Here is a 20,329-nt window from a genome sequence, read left to right on the forward strand (position 1 = left end):
TTCTATGCAATTTGCAAAATAACATTATTTTAAAAAGCTTTTTTTAACACATTATCATATTTATATAGTGGGGAATGTTGTCATACTATAAATGGTAAGTTGTCAACGCTGTTTATAATCTCTGATAAAGTGGAAAAGTGGAATATAAAATTTGCATTTACTGCATTTATTTGATTACAAATTTAACATTTTATAATATTGTTGCTTTTTAACAAACACAATAATACATTAACACATATAAGACATCAAACATTTTATAACCACAAAAAAAAAAAAAAATAGAGCTTAGATTTTTAGAAAAGCTGTAAAAATTAAAAACACATCATATTGTTTCCTCTGCTTGTCTAGTGTATTATGACAATCTTTGGCTTTTTAATAAATTGCTTCATTCATCCTAACTCCAAAAGTATCTGATGAATGTACAATTGGACTCTTATGGAATGAATAATCTCTAATTGGCAGTATTCATTAAGGGTTTGAGTGAACAATTTTATTCAATGAATGTCCAATAACATTCATTCATTCATTTTCTTTTCGGCTTAGTCCCTTTATTAATCCGGGGTAACGCATTGGACTGTGGGAGAACATGGAGCACCTGTAGGAAACCCATGCAAATGCAGGGAGAACATGCAAACTCAATACAGAAACGCCAACTGACCCAGCTGAGGCTCGAACCAGCGACCTTCTTGCTGTGAGGCGACAGCAGTACCTACTGCGCCACTGCGTTGCCCCCTGTCCAATTACATTTCTTCCATAATTTGAAATATTGCCATTTAGAGCTTATGGTCAGAATAACAAATGTTGAAACTCTCTTGAATTTGCAAAACAGCAAACTGTTTTTTCTAATGAACATAAACAAGTTTAAAACTATGGCACTTTTTCTATGAAAATAAATGCTCTGCCTTAACTATTTTATTTCATTTGGAAGAAATGTCATCACTGGTTTACAGATTTAAAAAAATAATGAAATGGGGAAAAAAATGAAAAAATTTACAAAAAAAAAAAGCAATTAAATTTTATTCAAACATGTAAGCGTATGTCTATGTAAAATAGTATGTGTGGAAGAGCACATTAAAATACATATTAAACCTTTTATCACACACAATGGGTCTGTGTGGATGGAAATTTGACATGTTTATGTCTATAATATAAAGCAAATTAAAGGAATACATTTTATTAAATTTATTTACCTTTCACTTGCTCTAAACCAGTTGTTAAGCACAAAATAAGGTTATATGAAAAAAGGTGAAAACCTGTAACCATTGACTTTCATAGTATTGGTTTTATCTAGCCTACTATGTGTGACAATGGGTTTTCAGCTTTCTGATAAATATAAATCTAACCCATGAATATTTGAAACTGCTTGACTGTAAATAAAAAATCTATAATAGTTTTTGGGTGAGCTATACCTTTATTGTATTTACAGTTAAAATGACAAACGGTAAAACTTTACAGTAACAGTACATGAATAATGATGTATCAATATGTAAACTAAACATTAGTTTATTTTGAATTAATGATGAGTTAAGGTATGCACTAATTCTGAATTAACTTTAACTTCAACATGATTCACATGACTTTATGTGTGAACGACGGCTACCTTAATTACTTGTAAGTACATGATTATTTGTTAATTAATGTATTAATTACCACATTCGTTTATGTTTGATTTAACCATGATGAACTCATGATATGTTAATTTATAATTATGCTATGACTTTACTTGGAGGGGCACATCATCATTAACCCATTCTTAACTACTCATAAACTCCTTATGCAGTGAGTTTACACTGAATAACAATAGAAAAGTGTTCTGTCAACATCAACATGAACAGGAGTTCATCAGTAGTTAAGGATGAGTTAATAGTTATGTGCCCCTCCAAGTAAAGTCATGACATTTAGCTTAAACTCAAATGTTAATTAATAAATTAATTAACAACATACTACTAACAAGTAATTAAGGTAGTCATTATTCACACATGAACTTATGTGAAGCATGTTAGTGCATACCTTAACTCATCATTAATTCATAATAAGTAATATTTAGTTTGCATATTGATACATCATTATTCATGTACTGTTATTGTAAAGTGTTACCGGATAAACGATAAGCCTAAATAAGTAATAACAAAAGTAATAACCTAATTAATATTTTATTACTGCTCTAGACAAGATAAATAGCTACTTTACTAATTTATTGTAACAAAAATAATCCTCATTCCATTAAGAAATCGAAGAGTTTTTGTCTCGAAATCTGAGCCTGTGTCTTTAAGAAGTGGCCCCACGCAGTGCTGGGAGCCCAAGGCGCCTTTAGCCAAAATTACTGAAGTTCAGAGGAAGTGACGGGAAATACGGGAGCTTTTAGAGTTAGTATTTAAACGAACATTTAAAAAAGATACGCATTTCTGGCACTTTCTAAAACTTTCGGCGTACAAATTAAGCCAGTATTTTACTAACAAGATGAAAATATAATTTTTGAAAGAAGCAAATGCGGTGTCAACATCATCATCGAGCTAAACTAAACTAGCAGTGTTTATAAACAGACGTCAAAGTTAACTCTCTAACGTTAGTGTAAACAGTAAGTTTGCTTTCGTCGTCCGCACTTTTGAAATCCGTTTAAAGTCATGTACTGTGACGATATGTCCCATTGTTGCGTTAAATGAGTTTACATCTTCGGTGACCTTTGTAATGAACGCAAGAGTGGCTTCGCCGGCTTCAGTGCAGATTGCGTTTACAGTGTTTACACTGCTTTTATCGGTAAGTGTTTGCTCACGGTTGACGGTGCTTGTTCGTCTCGGCGATAGTCAAATAGCGGAGGAGATTTTAGAGGCGGACAGTGTGAAGGACATTATAACGCTGGAATTCAAGCAGACAGACGGTACTCTCATCACGTTCCTTGCTGATTTCAAGCGCGTGAGTATCAGTCCTGATGTATAATTCAACATCGCAGCTGCTAACGAAATAACAAAGACTAAAACATGCAGTCATTTTTTAAATCCCAGTCTATCTGTATAACTTACATCAAGCCAGCAGTCAGTAGTGCAGAAAAAAGCCTGTATGTTTTTTTGGACATGCGAGGTATTTGTATATGTTAGTCTATAGAATCTTGAAATCAATTAATTCAAGAAACCTTGAACTAAAAAAAAAATATTCATTGGATTTTCTAAATATTTAGGTAAGTGATTGCAAACAGTTTATATGGGCTGACTTTAAACAATGTCCAAACAAACAAATGAAGTTGAACATTACTAAAATTAATTTGTTTATAAAAACATATTTTTAACTCTTATTTACTCACATTTACGCATCAAGTTGTTTTAAACTTTTATGAGTTTCTTTATTTTGTTGATCACAAAAGAAGATATTTTAATAATGTTACAATCTTGTAACTAATTGACTTTCTTAGTGGGGAAAAATATGGTAGCCAATAATTACAGGTATCCAACATTTTTGCATAGATTAAGTAAATAGTGACATAATTTTAAATTTTGGGTGAACTATCCCTTTAATAGTCATGTATTTAAAAAAACATATACTGTGAGATTTTCAACTTTAAATAATAAAAAAAAAAACATGTATGTCTTAATAGCACTTCTTAGTTTGGTGGGATTCTAACAAGAATTATTGGTATTTATTAAATTTTCCCATTAATTGTATTCTATTAAGTCTACTCCAACACTAAACCCAACTTTCACAGTAAAGTAAAAACAGTAGTTGTGCTGAGTATTATTTGTTGTATATTAAATTTCCCAATAAATTGTATTTTATTACGCGTATCCCCAACCCTAAACCTAATCATCACAGTACTGTAAAATATTAATTATTGTTATACAGTGTGACAAAAATGATGCTATATTGATGTGTGTATTCACAGCTGTTTCCTACACAGACTTTACCCATATAAGCTGTTATGGCGGTAAACACAAACAAATGCGTTTCATTCAGAATAACTGTGAATGCTGTAGTTCAGTTACAACTTGTACAGAAGCAAAGAAAAGCAGCCGAATTGTCATGAAAGAAGGCTGTATTCTTGGTGATGTGCATATAGGAGCTGTTGGTCTGCTTTGCTCAGGGTAAGTTAGTGGATCAGCTGGTGCTAAAGGCCGTATTAACAGGTTATGCTTTAGCTTCATAAAATAAAAACTTTTTAATGTTTGTGTAGCTTTTTTATGTTTGCATACCTCTCTCAATCTATTAAGTCTTTTTTATTCTTGTTATACAGCCCTCTAGCATTCGAACTACCTTCAAAAATATGATTACATATTTGTTTTGTTTGCTATATTTTATTAAACATTAACTAAAGTTTGATGAGGATAAACATAATAGGGACAAAAAAATTTAATGTGAAGTAAATCAAATAAATATGAATTCCTTTCCTCTCAAACTACAATTATTTAGCGGTCTGTTACTAGAGCTGTTTATTTGCGAATTTGCACAATTTTTTATGGAGATTGTGGCAGAACAATGCATTTTAAAAATATTTTCTGTACTAAATAAAACTGCTTAAATATTTATTATTTCAAAGCATATTCTTAAAATGTAATTTTGTAATAATGTAATTTTACCAGTGTTGTTGTTATTTGTCATTTTAATATGATAATTGATTAAAAAACAGTTATGAATGTGTAAAAAAAACTGTATAGAAACGCAAATAAAGAAAGTATTGATTTCTAAATTTACTTTGACTTTTATTTTATTGCAAACAATATAATAAACGATAAAATAAATAAAGTTGTAACAGTAAAGCATTTATAACTTTGTAATGTTATTTTTTCTTTTCACAACACGTAAAACACATTTAGGGACTGAAGGCACCAAGTGATGAAATGTTTTAGGTGGAATTTTGTCCCAATCTTCCTGCAAACAAGTCTTAAGGTGGGAAACAGTGCAGGGTCTTTGTTGTTGCATTTTGCGCTTGAAAATGTGCCACACATTATCAGTTGGAGATAGGTTGGGATTGCAGGCAGGCTAGTCAAGTATCTGCATCCTCTTCCTCCACAGCCAAGACTTGTAATGTCCGCAGAATGTGGTTTTGCATTGTCTGGAAAAGAAGGCAGCATATTGTCTTCCAAAATGTATATGTACTTTTCAGCATAACAATAAATGCATTTCTTAAAACAATTAGAACAAACTGCAAAATCTAGCTGATAACCTGCAAAAGTGTGTCACTTGCTCAAAATAGATAGCTCATTCTTCAAAAGCAAGTATTCATGTCAATGAAAGTGTCAGTGTCATCAAGATGAAGAGTCCTGACACCATTGTTTATGAACAAGATAGTCAAATGAAGGGGTGTCCAAACTCAGGCCTGGAGGGCCGGTATCCTGCAGATTTTAGCTCCAACCCCAATCTGACACACCAGGGCTAGCTAATCAAGCTCTTACTAGGCTTTCTATAAACATCCTTGCAGGTGTGTTGAGGCAAGTTGGAGTTTGTCCTGCAGGACACCGGCCCTCCAGGACTGAGTTTGGACACCCCTGGTCAAATGGCTTTGTCCTGTTGTCATTATGATAGTTTATTCTGGACATTTTTACCAATGCAAAAAGTCAGATTTTGGTGACACTTCCTGAAAATCTTCAGGACAGCGCTTTATACTATTTTGCACAGCCATTTGAAAACTACAATAAAGTTAGACATCCCTGCGTTTAGTGAGGAATCTGAGTTCAAAAAACTGAATATGTATGGTTCACATTATTACTGCAATATGCTCTTTACAATTCTGATTTATTCACAGCATTGTGCAAAAGAATGAATACACTCTTAATAACAACAAACATAAACTTCGTTTGGGTAGAGCTGTGCACAACTGGAAAACAGTATTACAGTACATGTTGGAACTGAACCTACAACATACTGTAATCTGTAAATCATTCATGAACACTGCAAAAAATGCTTTTCTTGCTTAGATTTTTTGTCTTGTTTCTAGTCTAAATATCTAAAAATTCTTATATCAAGAAGCATTTTCTAGGCAAGCAAAACATATTGTATTGTTTTCAGAAATAAAATGCCAATATTAAATGAGTTTTTCCTTAAAACAAGCAAAATAATCTGCCAATGGGGTAAGCAAATTAATCTAGTTTTTTCTTTTGACGTTAGATTATTTTGCTTACCCCATTGGCAGATTATTTTGCTTGTTTTAAGGAAAAACTCACTTAATAATGGCATATTATTTCTCAAAACAAGGCAATATGTTTTACTTGTTTAGAAAATTCTTCTTGATTTAGGAATTTTTTAGATATTTGGACTAGAAACAAGACAAAAAATCTAAGCAAGAAAAGCATTTTTTGCTGTAAAATCGATCAATTTAGAACACTTTTTCAGGAAAAAAAATATATATATTTTTTATAAAATTAGCTTGACGGATTTTGACAACTAGTTCCAACATTTTTTGTATGTAGTGACCTAATATGAAATAATGAAATACAGACTATTTGTTTTATATGGAATGACTATTCCGCATTCACAAGTTTAGTTAATTTTGACTGACATGAAATAACCAAATGATAATGCTGTAAACAGCAGATAGTTGTATGAAAGCAGTTGATGCATGTCCAAAAGCATTTTCAATTTGTTGGAAGGAATGAGAAACTGCTACTATGATGTGCAAATGACTTATTGTTTTGAGAAATGCATTAACTGTTGTGCAAATGTAAATGGTGTTGTGAGAAATGCACTAAAGAGACAGAGGAAAACTACATTTTTCAAAAATTTCAATACTCAAGTATTTGTTGGCAAACTGGCGATCCTCAGCCCATCTTTGCTCCTAATGTGTTTGACCTACAATGACCTGCTGACATCCCCTGTTTCATATCACATCATTATTTAACCACTTTACCAGCCCTAAATTGCTCCTGCCCCAACTGATTTTGTATTGTGTTGCAAGTGTTACAAATAAAATAAAGTTGACCAGACAAAACATGAAGTATATTGTGTTCATATTGTCTACAATGAAATACAAGTCAAAGCAAATTTGGAAATCACTACTTTCTTTTGTATTCTTTTTCTGATTCGGGGTTGTAAATTATATATTGAATATTTAGTACAAGTGTTGCCATAAACAGACAATTCTGCTAATATTTTATTAAAACATGAATGAATGAATGCATTATTTATTGATGTTGTTTTCTTCTAAAAGCATGTGAAGGTCTTTCGTGCACTGGTGCTTGGAGAGCCAGAGAAGGGTCAGTCCCAGTACCAGGCGCTCTGCATCATCTCACATCTGGATCATGGAGAGTTCATTCCCAGTGAGGCCATGGCCAGACTACGACAGGTCAGAAATGGTCTGTGACTCACAAAACCTGACAAATGTGTGGGGCCCCATCAATAATCCGTGCAGGGGGCCCCCCATATTTTGCACTACACCACTGTATATGGTGCTGTCTTTAGCATTTTCAGCAAGTGTCACCAAAATCTGACTTTTTTGCAGTGGAAAAAACTTACAGAGTAAACTGTCATATTGAAAACATGACAAAGACATTAGACTATCTTGTTCATGAACAATGGTGTCAGGACTCTTCATCTTGATGACACTGACACTTTCATTGACATCAATACTTGCTTTTGAGGAATGAGCTATCTATTTTGAGCAAGTGACACACTTTTGCAGGTTATCAGCTAGGTTTTGCAGTTTGTACTAATTGTTTTGAGAAATGCAGTAACTATTGTGCAAATGTAAATAGTGTTGTGAGAAATGCACCAAAGCCACTGAGAAAAACTAATCCTAAGAAAAATCCTTGAATCTTTCTTTTAGATAAACAGTTGTCATGCACAATACTGTTCCACAAAACAGCAAAATGCTACAGAAGGCTTTGCGAGTCAATGTCAAACTATTAAAGGTCCCATTAAAGTGCTTTAAAATATGCACTTTAAATTCAATGTTTGGCATAATCTCAACTGAAACATAAAGACAAGGCAGGACATAAAGTAGCTCCTCCCATATAAATAAAAAACGAAAACAGCCAATAGCGTTTTGTTTTTATTACAGCTTTGCCAAGCGCATTAAATGAGAACCATTGAGAAGGGGGGCATGAGATGTCAGATACTATAGAGCAGGGGTGTTCAAACTTGGTCCTGAAGGGCCAGTGTCCTGGAGAGTTTAGCTCGATAATTGCTCGATAATATTTACGCACTATGCGTAACGCTGCGCAAGCATTTTGCTGCCTGTCGTCCCGTTGCCGCACGCAGTATACAAGTTTACAGCCATACAGTGTTTGTTGCACTTAAAGGAGTAAGAAAAAAATTAGGTAAAAAAGGTCAGTCACAGACATTGTTGACAAGAAACATCACTAGACTTCAGTAGTCTGGGGTTACTTAGGCCCCAATAGTTTTTTTTGCAATCCGACACAAAACAGAGCAACGTGCACTGCAAACTGCGCAGACGACTAGTGTCATACCGGCAACACCACAAGCCTGTTTCATCCTTTGAAACAATGCCACCCCTATGAAGATGAAATTAAATTGCAAGTGTTGGTAAACCAGTGAAACCACCCAACAGAGTCTCATTTCCTAATTTTAGAAAGCAGTGCCTTACGAGAAAAAAAAAAAACCCTGAAAAGACAGACAAAAGATATGACAGTTGACACAATCTCAAACACATCTCAATGAACACTTGATGCTTGCTGTAAACTACAAGCTGCATTATTTAAGGGCATTTGTTATGACAATGATAGGATCTTTTGTTGTCAAGCTTATCTTTCATTTTTAATATAATATTTTCTTTGAAATCTGTAATAACACTATTGTCCCTCCCTCATATATTTAAAGTACATAATCACTGAGGGGAAATCAGATGCTCGAGACATAACTTTAAAATAATGACAGACGTTTACAACAGCAGTGGCCCATTAATTAAATCCTTATTTTCAATGGAGCGAAGCATCATAGTCCCGCAGTTGTGTAAGATGGCCACGAACTGTATATATATATATATATATATATATATATCTTTGAAAGTGTAATGTATAATGTGTAATTTGTTTGTAAAGTAAATTTTGTTGGTTAGTTATCTACAGCATAAACAAGAAGAATGAATAACATCTGAGGTGAAGTGCATTATAACAAGCTGCTATATGCTTTTGGGCCAAAACAATCAATTAAACTATTTTCACAGTTTCATTTTAACTCATTAACGAAGCGTGGTTCGAGCAGCATGAACTGGACAGTCTTTAAAGGCTTTTCGCAGCACTTAAAGTATTGTTAAATTACATTGAAAGAATAAACTCAGTCTGAAGTATGATAGAGCTCAGAAGCTTGAGAGGCTCTCCACATACCTCGCCGTGATACACAATTTATGAAATGAGAGTCTGCATAGGCATAGTCATGCCACTCTGTCAGATAAAATTGGTTAAAACACCTTCGGATAGAACGGAAATATGTTGTAATGCATGCCCTAAATTCACCATACTCACCATTTAAAAGGACAGTTCATCCAAAACTGAAAATTCTGTGACCATTTACTCACCTTTTACTTGTTCCAAACTTGTTTTATTTTTTTCTGATGTTGAACAATAATATCCAATAACTTGTAATGTCTTTGGTTGTTGAAAACTTGTCAGACAGCTAAAACATCTCACAAAATGTGTTAAATCAGCTGCACAAATTCTAAAAAAATTCATAGATATATAGATTTTATATTTATCGTGATAATTATCAATATCGACCAATATGAAAAAAAAAAATATTGTGATTTTTTTTTTTTTTTGCCTTATTTCCCAGCTCTACCTCCCCCCCTAATGAAACACACCTGAAGCAGCAAATCAAGCTCTTACTAGACATACTAGAAACTTTCTGGCAGGTCTATTGAAGCAATTTAAAGCTAAACTCATCAGGACACCGGCCCTCCAGGACTTAGTTTGGACATGCCTGCTATAGAGTGTTTGATTGGTCAGAAGATTTGATGAGAATCTGAAGTACTAGGTGATGGCAAAAAAAATCTTTGGTCCATTTTGGCAAAAATGACAAACAGCAAGCTTTGGATGTTTGTATATTCTAAATGCAAACATTGTCACTGTTTCGGAGCATACAAGCTTATAGATATCCTTTTTGACTAACATACCTGAAATGTGAAACAACATTATTTTAATTTTATGAGGACTTTAACCTTGCATTCTAAAATGTTCTTCTGTTTTTGTTTGAACTAAACAGAAAAACGCTCATGTGGTGCGCAGTGCGGAGGAGAGACGAGCAGTGGAGCGTTTCTCTTTGAACACAGTGCTCAACATGAGTCTCTCCTGGCAGCTCAGTGCTCACATCCGTAACATCTGCAGGGATGCCCGAGACCTGGTCTACACACGAAAACAGGATGTCCTGCATTGGATGGACAGAGGTCAGAGAATTGTAAAGTACAGTTTAAGGCCTTGATGGGCATGATACAGAGACAGACAGACAGACAGACAGACAGACAGACAGACAGACAGACAGACAGACAGACAGACAGACAGACAGACAGACAGACAGACAGACAGACAGACAGACAGACAGACAGACAGACAGACAGACAGACAGACAGACAGACAGACAGACAGACAGACAGATAGATAGATAGATAGATAGATAGATAGATAGATAGATAGATAGATAGATAGATAGATAGATAGATAGATAGATAGATAGAAGAATATTGCCTTATCCTAACTTTTTTTTTGGTCTAGGATCATTGCCCTATCCTAACTTTTTTTGTTGTTGTTGTTGTAGGGTCACATTTTACAAACAACAATATAGCATTGCTAAACAAATCAGTCAAAAGAACAGTGGGTACATTTTGATATAAAATTTAATTTATATAAAATTATTTTTTACATTACATTTATACATTATTTACTAAAAATATATTGACATAACAGTAGAATTTGGCAAACTAAGTTTAGTCATGACATGCTTACACTATAAAGTCTCAAACTCAATTTACCTGGGGGCCGAAGGAGGCAAAGTCTGGGTGAGGCTGGGCCGCATAAGGGATTTCACAAAAAAAAGTCCTCAAATGTCATTATTAACAGTTTTAATTATTTCTTCTGAACATGAAGTGTCCTGAACATTAATAGAACATTGAGTGAAGATTATGAACAGTTCTTCTGAACATGGCATCTTTTGCCTACTTCTTGCTGCCAGAGACTTGACAACGCTTCTTTTCACAAATCTGAACCACATTTGGCTTTAGAGCGGAAGCAGTTGAGACCCTCATTATGGCTTGAAGATGATCATCATTAAGTCTAGACCTGTACTTTGACTTATTGAAGTCCTAGGGAAAAAAGTGGGGGAACTCACTCAAAACTTCCATTCCCTCACCTAAACAAAGGCGTATATATGTATAAATAAAACACCCCCACCTCACTCCAGTCACATCAGTCTGTACCAGTCTGTATCTACCTATAATATCAATATATATAAGATGCAGGGCAGGCACGTGCACACATAGGGCTCAACCTGTGCAGAGCACATGCCCTTTTTAGTCTTGCATAGAAAGCGCCCTTCCAAAATGATCAAAAGTGCCCCCGCGACGCGACACACCCTCGGTCCTGCCCTTCAGTAGGCGCGCGATAACACCGCTCTTGAGTACGTGCGCGATAACACAGCTGATCAGAACGCGCGCGACAACGCGCATTGAGTGACAAGCACGCTGTGTAAGGATAGAATCAGCAGATCGGGGAGCGCTCTCTCTCCCGGCTCCGCTGATTCTGTCAGAGTACAGCGGTCGGCGCGGGCCACAAAATATTGCACTGAGGGCCGCAAATGGCCCGCGGGCCGCGAGTTTGAGACCCCTGCTATAAAGGGTTGTTGGGGGGGTTTAAAATCATGATCCATGAAGATATGTTGTAAATATATCAAAATGAAATTTTTGTAACGTAACTTTAAAGTTCTTTTTCTTCTTTACTTTTATTTGAGCCCTCAAATTCCAGATATTCAAATAGTTGTATCTTTGCTAAATATTGTCATGTTCTTACAAAGTATAAATCAATGGTAAGCTTATTTTTGACTAACTGCATCTCCATTTAATGTTTATATTTGTTTTTATTTCATATTTATTTTGTGTTGTCACTTGTCACTTTATGTAAACTGGAAGCTTCTGTAGCCAAAACAAATTCCTTGTGTAAGATTCTGATTCTGATCTATTTTCAAAAAATGGCACTTATTACTTTTTTGGTCTAGGGTTACATTTCATAAACCATAGATACTACATACTAAGCAAACTAGTCATAAGAGCATTGGCCACATTTTATATACCATTTAATTAATATATATATATATAAACTCTTATAAGTACATAACAATAGCATTTCATCATGACACTGACACTTTAAAGACTGTTCCAGATAAAGTGATGTAGGGGTGGACATGCTAACAACATAGAGCTGGGTGATTTGGCCTAAAATCAAAATCTTGATTATTGAATATTTTAACTTGATTACGATTAATGAATGATTTATTTATTCATTTATTTATTTATTTTTTTATATTTTTACCCTCATAGTTCCCTGAAAAGTGTTGTACAGTAAGTATGCTCACATATTACAAGTGAGAGATTTTTTGATTGTATGGTGCATTACTTGATTTTTAAAAAATTGAGCTAATTACACGCTATCTACTATCTTAGATCATTTACTGAACATCAATGCTGAACAACTAAAATTAACACTCATTGCCTAAAACGCTGCTCTCTGTACTGCCCACCCTCGTCACCATTACCAAACCAACCAACCACAAAGCTTGCGCTACGTGTAGTTACTTTTTTTGAGAGGTATGTGGGCATGCAAAGGCTGCGCAGGGGTGTATGTGTGCGCTTGGCAGAGGTATAATATCAGAATAATATAATAAGAATAAATCAACCTTAGCAGAGTGGGATCATGTGCCTCCAAAAACAGTAGCGAAAGTAATTGAAAAAAATGACTTGGAAAAATTTGATCGATTATAGCTTCTGATTGTCGATTTCGATTACTTTTTGAATAATTGCCCAGCCCATAACCACATGCTATATCATGCTAGAAACATGCCAGCAGCATGCAAATTCATGCTAGCTACAAGCTAGGGAGGATGGTTGTGCCAAGAACAAAATGTTTTCTTTTAAAAAACATACTTTAAAACACATACTTTTTCTCTTTACAGGAATTGCAAGCTCAATATTTGAGGAGTTTCCTCCGAATGCGAATGTGACAAGCCTACAAAGCTGCAGCTCCACATCAGACCCATGGCAGCCCTGTGCCTGCAACTACAGCCTAAACCTGGAGTGGTTCCCCTGCCAGCTGAAGTACTGCCGTAGTCAAGGGCCAAACCCTTACAAGTGTGGCATTAAGAGCTGCAGCAAAGGCTACCGATTTGACTTCTACACCCCTCAGAAACAGCTGTGTCTTTGGGATGAGGGCAGTTAAATACAGTTGAGAGGAAGAAAAAATGTTTTCTGTTTTTGTGGGAAATGTATTTTTGGCCCTGTTTCTATCTGGTTAAAGAAACGGTTGGCCCACGAGAGAAAATATGCTCACTTTTTGGAAGAACATTGAAAATTGGTAGTCATTGACATCCATAGTAGGAAAAACAAATACTATGTCACTGGCTACTAGTAGTTTTCAACATTGTTTAGTATCAATTACAGTATCACATGTACACTCACTGGCCACTTTATTAGGTACACTTTACTAGTACCGGGTTGGACCTTCTTTTGCCTTCAGAACTGCCTTACTCCTTCGTGGCATAGATTCAACAAGGTACTGTAAATATTCCTCAAAGATTTTGGTCCATGTTGACGTAAGCATCACGCAGTTGCTGCAGATTTGTCAGCTGAACATCCATGATGTGAATCTTCTGTTCCACAACATCTCAAAGGTGCTCTAATAGAGGCCATGTGAGAACAGTGAACTCATTGTCATGTTCAAGATATCAGTGATTCACATGATTCACACTTTATGACATGACGCGTTATCTTGCCGGAAGTAGCCATCAGCAGATGGGTACGCTGTGATCATCTGCTTGTTAAGTGTGACGTCACGCGAAGCGGCTTCCGGGTCCAAGCGCTCTATTCAACTGAATGGGGAGACTCATGAAATGGTAATAATAAACGTTTACAAAGCGATTTAATGCTTTCGAAAATAACAATCGCAGTATATATGCCCATGCCTAATATCCGATAACCAGAAAGTGATTAATTTTTTTATAAATTGTTAAATTTTGGTATTTGTTATGCAGCAAGCCCAGAGATTGTTGTATACACTATGATTTTATATAAAATTTACTTTAACTTGTGATAGGAATAAAACGTAATCATAAACGAAGGATTAAGCCCATCTTGCCTCAAGGTTGCAAGGTTATAATAGTTTTGGATTTTTCATTCGTTTTAGTTTCTATTTTGTTTTGACTTTTGTTTTCAAATTGAGTTAATTTTAATTAGTTTTAGGGGCAGATTAAGTATTTTTTATTAGTTTCTATATTTTGAAATGACAGTTTTAGTTTAGTTTTTATTAGTTTCAGTATTTGTTTTTTTTCTAAATATGGATATTTGTTAGGTGCAAGATTCAAAATAAACAGGATAAATATTGTAAAAAACTCTGTCATACATTGAAACATGTTCAGAGAACACGAACACCATCATCATTTACCCATCCTCAAATTCAAATACAACAGCCCACAAGATAGCAGCACTAAGAACAATGTGTGCAAGGCTGCTACTGAGGTTAGACACACAGTTCAGATTTTTAACACGGATGTAACGCCCCATTCACACGGGGCGTCAGCGTCAACGCTTCCCATTCACTTTGAATGGGTGACGTCAGTTGCTGCCGAACTGCATTGTGGATCCATCGGCGCCGCTTCTGAGTCGTTGTTCGCTGCAGAAGTTGGGACTAGCTCAACATTTCAAGCGCCGACGGAAGCGTCAGCCAATCAGATCGCTGTATGCAAATACACCAGCTAGACAGTGGCCTATTGCTGACTGAATTTCATTGTCTGACGCTTCTATGCCGATCGCTTCAGCCCCAACTTCAGACACGCCTTGAGTCAAGCATTGACGCTGAACCCCCGTGTGAATGGGGCGTTAAGAATCAACATTATGTAGTCAGCAATAGTAATTTCAGTCAGTGAAAACATCACCATGGCATGATCTGAAAAGTCTTACAATTAAATTTTTGCAACCCTACTGAAGCATGATTTACTTTTTAAAATTCCATTACGATTGTCTGTAATGAAATAAACTTGCGATTTTCACCAGATCCTCTCATTTATAAGCCCTCGGTTCACCCGCGCTGCAGTTGTTTAAGTTTAGTTCAGTTCAGTCACACAGCAGGCTGTACTGTATGTGTTTGGCTCACTGAATCACGCATGTGCAGTATCAGTTGCGGACTGGGACCAAAAATCAGCCCTGGCACTGTAGCCACATTACCACACCGACACAGCCCCATACACAGACACGCACATTTACTACTTATACTGGTGTACAGATGGTGAAATAATATAAGCACTACCATATTTAATAGATATTTAAACATTTAATGTATGTGACTGGAAAAAAAACAACTCAATTTATACATGCAATCATTTCATTCATTCATTTTTTTGTCGGCTTAGTCCCTTTATTAATCTGGAATCACCACAGCGGAATGAACTGCCAACTTATCTAGCATATGTTTTACTCAGCAGATGCCCTCCAAGCTGCAACCCACTGGGAAACCCCTACACACACACACACACACACACATTCATCTACATGCACTACGGACAATTAAGCCTACCCAATTCACCTATAGCACATGTGTTTGGACTTGTCAGGGAAACCAGGAGGAAACCCACGAGAACATGCAAACTCCACACAGAAACACCAACTAACTCAGCCGAGGCTCAAAAAAACGACCTTCTTGCGCCCCTCCGCTGTGCCCTTTCGACACTATTTCAGTTAATTTTTTTGCATTTGGCAGCGTCTGATTTTAAAGACTTTTTTTTTTTGCTTTCTCTGAGCTTTTCAGCACCATCTTTCCTTTTTTACGGTCCATCTCTGACAATTAGCTTGTGTATCACTAACTGTTTATTTGACATTCTTGCCAGATTTTGATTACACCTGCGTAACCTCTAATTGGATCAGCCCATCTCGAAACCAGCCGAGCATTGTCGATTGGGCCAATACATTTATTATTATTATTACTAGTATCATCATCATCATCCTCATCATCATCATAATACTTATATCTCAAAAGAGATAAAAGCTGCCTGCATGTAAAACAATACAATTTGTATTCAAAATTACAAATAATTTTAATTTTTTTTAAATAGCTGACAGGCCCACATTTAAAGAATGGTCCGGCCCTCCTTGCATTTGCCAGAATTGCCAGATGGCCAATCCGCCCCTGCGCAGTATTATCGGTTCACCAGGCCCGTGCAGAGATCCGGTTAAAAATATTAATTTGTGTTTGCGATACACGAATAAAACCAATTATTGGGCACAAATGTGTTAAATGAATAGTTTAAAGTGTCTGTATTTAATGCTGTCACCGTGCTGCTTTTATGTCCACTCATTGTTTTTGTCGCGGGAGCAACAGTGAGGATGACTGGAGGAGAACCGGCTCGATCTGGCCAATGGCAAGCAGGTTACAAACTCTGAGGTGCGAAAGGGTCAAACACCTGCAGCGCGAATTATATTTACTTCTAAAAGGCTAAGGCTTACAATAAGATTATATATTAAATACGTTTGCAAATATGAAAACAAAGAAGGTTTTTGCTATAATTTTTGTTAGTTTCAGTTAGTTTTGTATTTACACAATGCAGTTTCAGTTATAGTTTTTAAAAAAAATCATTTTTATTTCAGTCAATGACAATTATTAAACATTTTAGTTTTCGTTTTGGGTCAAACTTGGGTTGAACTGCCACTCACTGAATTTCTTTTAAAGACCATTCTCTGTAAACACTAGAGATGGTTGTGTATGAAAATCCCTGTAGTTCAGCAGTTTCTGAAATACTCAGACCAGCCGTTTCTGGCACCAACAACCATGTGACTTTCAAAGTCACTTAAATCACCTTTCTTCCCCATTCTGTTGCTCGGTTTGAACTGCAGCAGATTGTCTTGACCATGTCTACATGTCTAAATGCATTGAGTTGCTGCCAAGTGATTTGCTGATTAGAAATTTGCGTTAACGAGCAGTTGGACAGGTGTACCTAATAAAGTGACCGGTGAGTGTAAATGTGAAAATGTCTTTTCACCTACCTCTGGAAGTGACAAGCTTAAAACATTTTAGACCCTGTTAACACCTGTATTTAGTGCCATTCTTTAGTCAACTTGATGCAAAACTCATCTTATTGAGTTAATGATATGGATTTATTTATTTTTTGAAGTAATGTGATATGATCATTAAGGTTTACATATGGTTTTAACATTTATTTTGCTAAAAAAAACAAACAAAAAAAAAACACTTAAATGCATTGAAAAACTTCAACTTTATTATTTTTAACTTTTAATCTGACCCTTTTTCTGAAATCATCTGTTTGTAATGTAACACTCTTTTTGGAAATAGGCTAATTTTACAACTTTCCTAGAGTTAAACCATTGATTTTTACCATTTTTTAATCCATTCAGCTGAGCTCCAGCTTTGGCTGGTGCACTTTTAGCTTAGCTTAGCATAAAACATTGAATCAGATTAGATCATTAGCTTCTCACTCAAATATTTCAATAAAATGTTTGGATAATTTACCTGTTTAAAGTTTGATTGATGGAAAAGTTCTTTCTAGATCAAAATAACTAGAAACTATACTCTCATTTTGGTGTATTAATTAACTATACTGCCTTACAATGGCTGCAGAAGTCTAAATGATATTACCCAGTACCTGAAAATAGTACTCAGCTAAGTAACTTGAAATTCTTGTGACCATTGCTGTTTATGGAGGATGAGGGAGCTATCAGATTTAATCGAAAATACAGACAAAGCATTATCAAATTATTTACGGTCCATTATCAGATTCAGTACAGCTTACAAATGTTTCTATCAACAAATGTGTCTCATTTTAATGTGATGCAAAAAAACAAAAACAAAAAAAAAACATGTAATCCATGTACACATTTCATTTTTTATAATGAGAATGTTTTAAACTTTAAAACTTTTAATGGTGTAAATGTAATACATTTTTCAATAAATAAAGCCAATTTGATTTCTTGATTCACCAGGTGCAAATACTTTTTTTAAGGTACTTACAACAAAACAAAGTTATAAGGAACAATTGTGATAATGAGTTTTTCTTTTGCACTTCATTGTATTGAAATAACTAAACATGGTCTCTATTGTTCTATTGTCTGAACATGGAACTTTTCGTGACTTTTATGCCCTAAGTGAAAGAATTGGTATTTGGAGGATTGTCAAACCATTTACATTTTTTCTTTTGTCCATCAGTCACTGTGCCACCCCTTCAAAGGAACTGTTAGTAAAGTTGTGTGTTCATTTGTAGCTTTTGTCTTTACATTGCTGAATTTCTATAGCTGTTGTTTACGTGTTTAATTGACTGTATTATCATCATTCAGCATGCTGAAAATCTCAAAATGAGTGTATGTAGCTAAATCTTTAAAACCTAATGTGAAATGTTTACAAAATAAATGTGTCTTATAAATAATGTTACAAGGTTATTTTTATTTTACCATGTTGCTTTTACTTTGTTTTAGTTTTTTATTCTGACACTACATTGTTCAAGTGCTGCCATGGAATGATTTACAACCATTTATCTGCTGTAAAATAATATATTTGGCTGTTCACAACTTTATTAAACTCGTTTTTCACAACAATTCACAATTTTATTTAGTCACAAAAAGCCTAAGTGTCACCTATTTTGATGTCTACTTATTGCAAATTTATTCAGGAGATGGCAAATTTCTTATTCTTTGCTAAGTTGCTCTCTATAGCCTTGACTAATTCTAATTTACATTTCAATTGCAGCTGTCTTGTGAAGACTCTTTGGCTCTGGATTGTGATGTATACAATATGGGTGTGTGTGCGTGAGCTTCAGTCAGGCTTTCTAAAGATATGACCTATTGTTCTTTTCTCTTACTCTTCGCTCACTTGTACCACTGTCTTGATATTATTTGCAATTCTTTTGTAGTGCTTTTCCTTTCTTTTTTCAGTATGTAAATGTGTTTTTTTACTCGGCTTCATTATGCAGTAGTAGGTTCCACCTACACACCACATTAATAATGATATTTCATTTCATTGTATAAATACATTTGTGTAGTTATTTTATCATGGCATTTTTATTCACTTTTGCATTAATGTCAGAAGTTTTTTTTACTGTTACTTTACTTGACTTTCCAATGTATAAAACTTTGCGTTGTGCATTCATATCCTTAAAGCAATGTTAAACTGGCAGAAAATAAATCATTTATTTAAATCATGAAATAGTATGGGAACATTCATTTACAGTTGAAGTCAGAATTATTAGCCCCTCGCTGAATTATTAGCCCCCTGTTTATTTTTCCCCCAATTTTTGTTTAATGGAGAGAAGGTTTTCTCAGTACATTTCTAATATGATATAGTTTTAATGACTGATTTCTAATAACTGATTTGTTTTATCGTTGTCATTCTGACAGTAAATATTATTTTACTAGACATTTTTCAAGACACCCTTATTCAGCTTAAAGTGATATTTAAAGGCTTAACTAGGTTAATTAGGTTAACTACAGGTTAGGGTAATTTGGCAAGTTATTGTATCACGATGGTTTGTTCTGTAGACAGTTGAAAAAATATGTCGCTTAAAGGGGCTAATGATTTTGACCTTAAATAGGTGTTTAATTTTTTTTTTTTAAACTGCTTATATTCTATATATATATATATATATATATATATATATATATATATATATATATATATATATATATATATATATATATATATATATATATATATATATTTTTTTTTTTTTTTTTTTTTTTTTTATCAGACATACTGTGAAAATTTCCTTGCTCTGTTAAACATCATTTGAAAAATATAAAAAAAATATAAAAAAATTAAAGGTGGGCTAATAATTCCAACTTCAAGTGTAAATCACCTACAAACAAATATTGCAGTACAAAAGCATGTGATACTACTTGTCAGTAAGTGTAAAAATGACACGCAAACTATTTTAGAAATGGATATGTTAAAATATAAACTGCATTTCGGGCCCAGGCTACCCCCTGTCACAGGGCAAGAAGAAATTAAGCTCAGGTCTATCTTAAACTCTCCTGCTGCTGAGGACAAGATGAACTTCCTGTGAGTAAAACATTAGAAAAAAGATTTAGGCTTATTTTTCTATAATACAGAGCATATTTGGACGGTGGGAGAAAACCCGGAGGAAACTCACAAAGACATTGGGAGAACATGCAAACTCCGCACAGAAATACCAGATG

General features: G+C 34.8%; 1 protein-coding gene across 2 annotated transcripts; it reads left to right on the plus strand.

Annotated features, from left to right (window-relative positions):
- Positions 1–2,297: 2,297 nt before the first annotated feature.
- oafb (OAF homolog b (Drosophila)) lies at positions 2,298–18,733 on the plus strand. Of its 2 annotated transcripts, none has more exons than XM_087254286.1 (4): positions 2,298–2,913; positions 7,133–7,277; positions 10,141–10,321; positions 13,096–18,733. In XM_087254286.1, the coding sequence occupies exons 2-4, from the start codon at positions 7,224–7,226 to the stop codon at positions 13,356–13,358; spliced, it is 498 nt and encodes a 165-aa protein (XP_087110412.1). In that variant the 5' UTR covers positions 2,298–2,913; positions 7,133–7,223; the 3' UTR covers positions 13,359–18,733. The 2 variants fall into 2 exon arrangements, with proteins under 2 accessions (XP_087110412.1, XP_087110411.1); XM_087254285.1 differs by having other exon boundaries at positions 7,133–7,267.
- The last annotated feature ends 1,596 nt before the right edge of the window (positions 18,734–20,329 follow it).

This window comes from Danio rerio, chromosome 5, assembly GCF_052040795.2.
Source record: "Danio rerio strain M-AB ecotype USA chromosome 5, GRCz13ab, whole genome shotgun sequence".
Taxonomy (NCBI): Eukaryota; Metazoa; Chordata; class Actinopteri; order Cypriniformes; family Danionidae; genus Danio; species Danio rerio.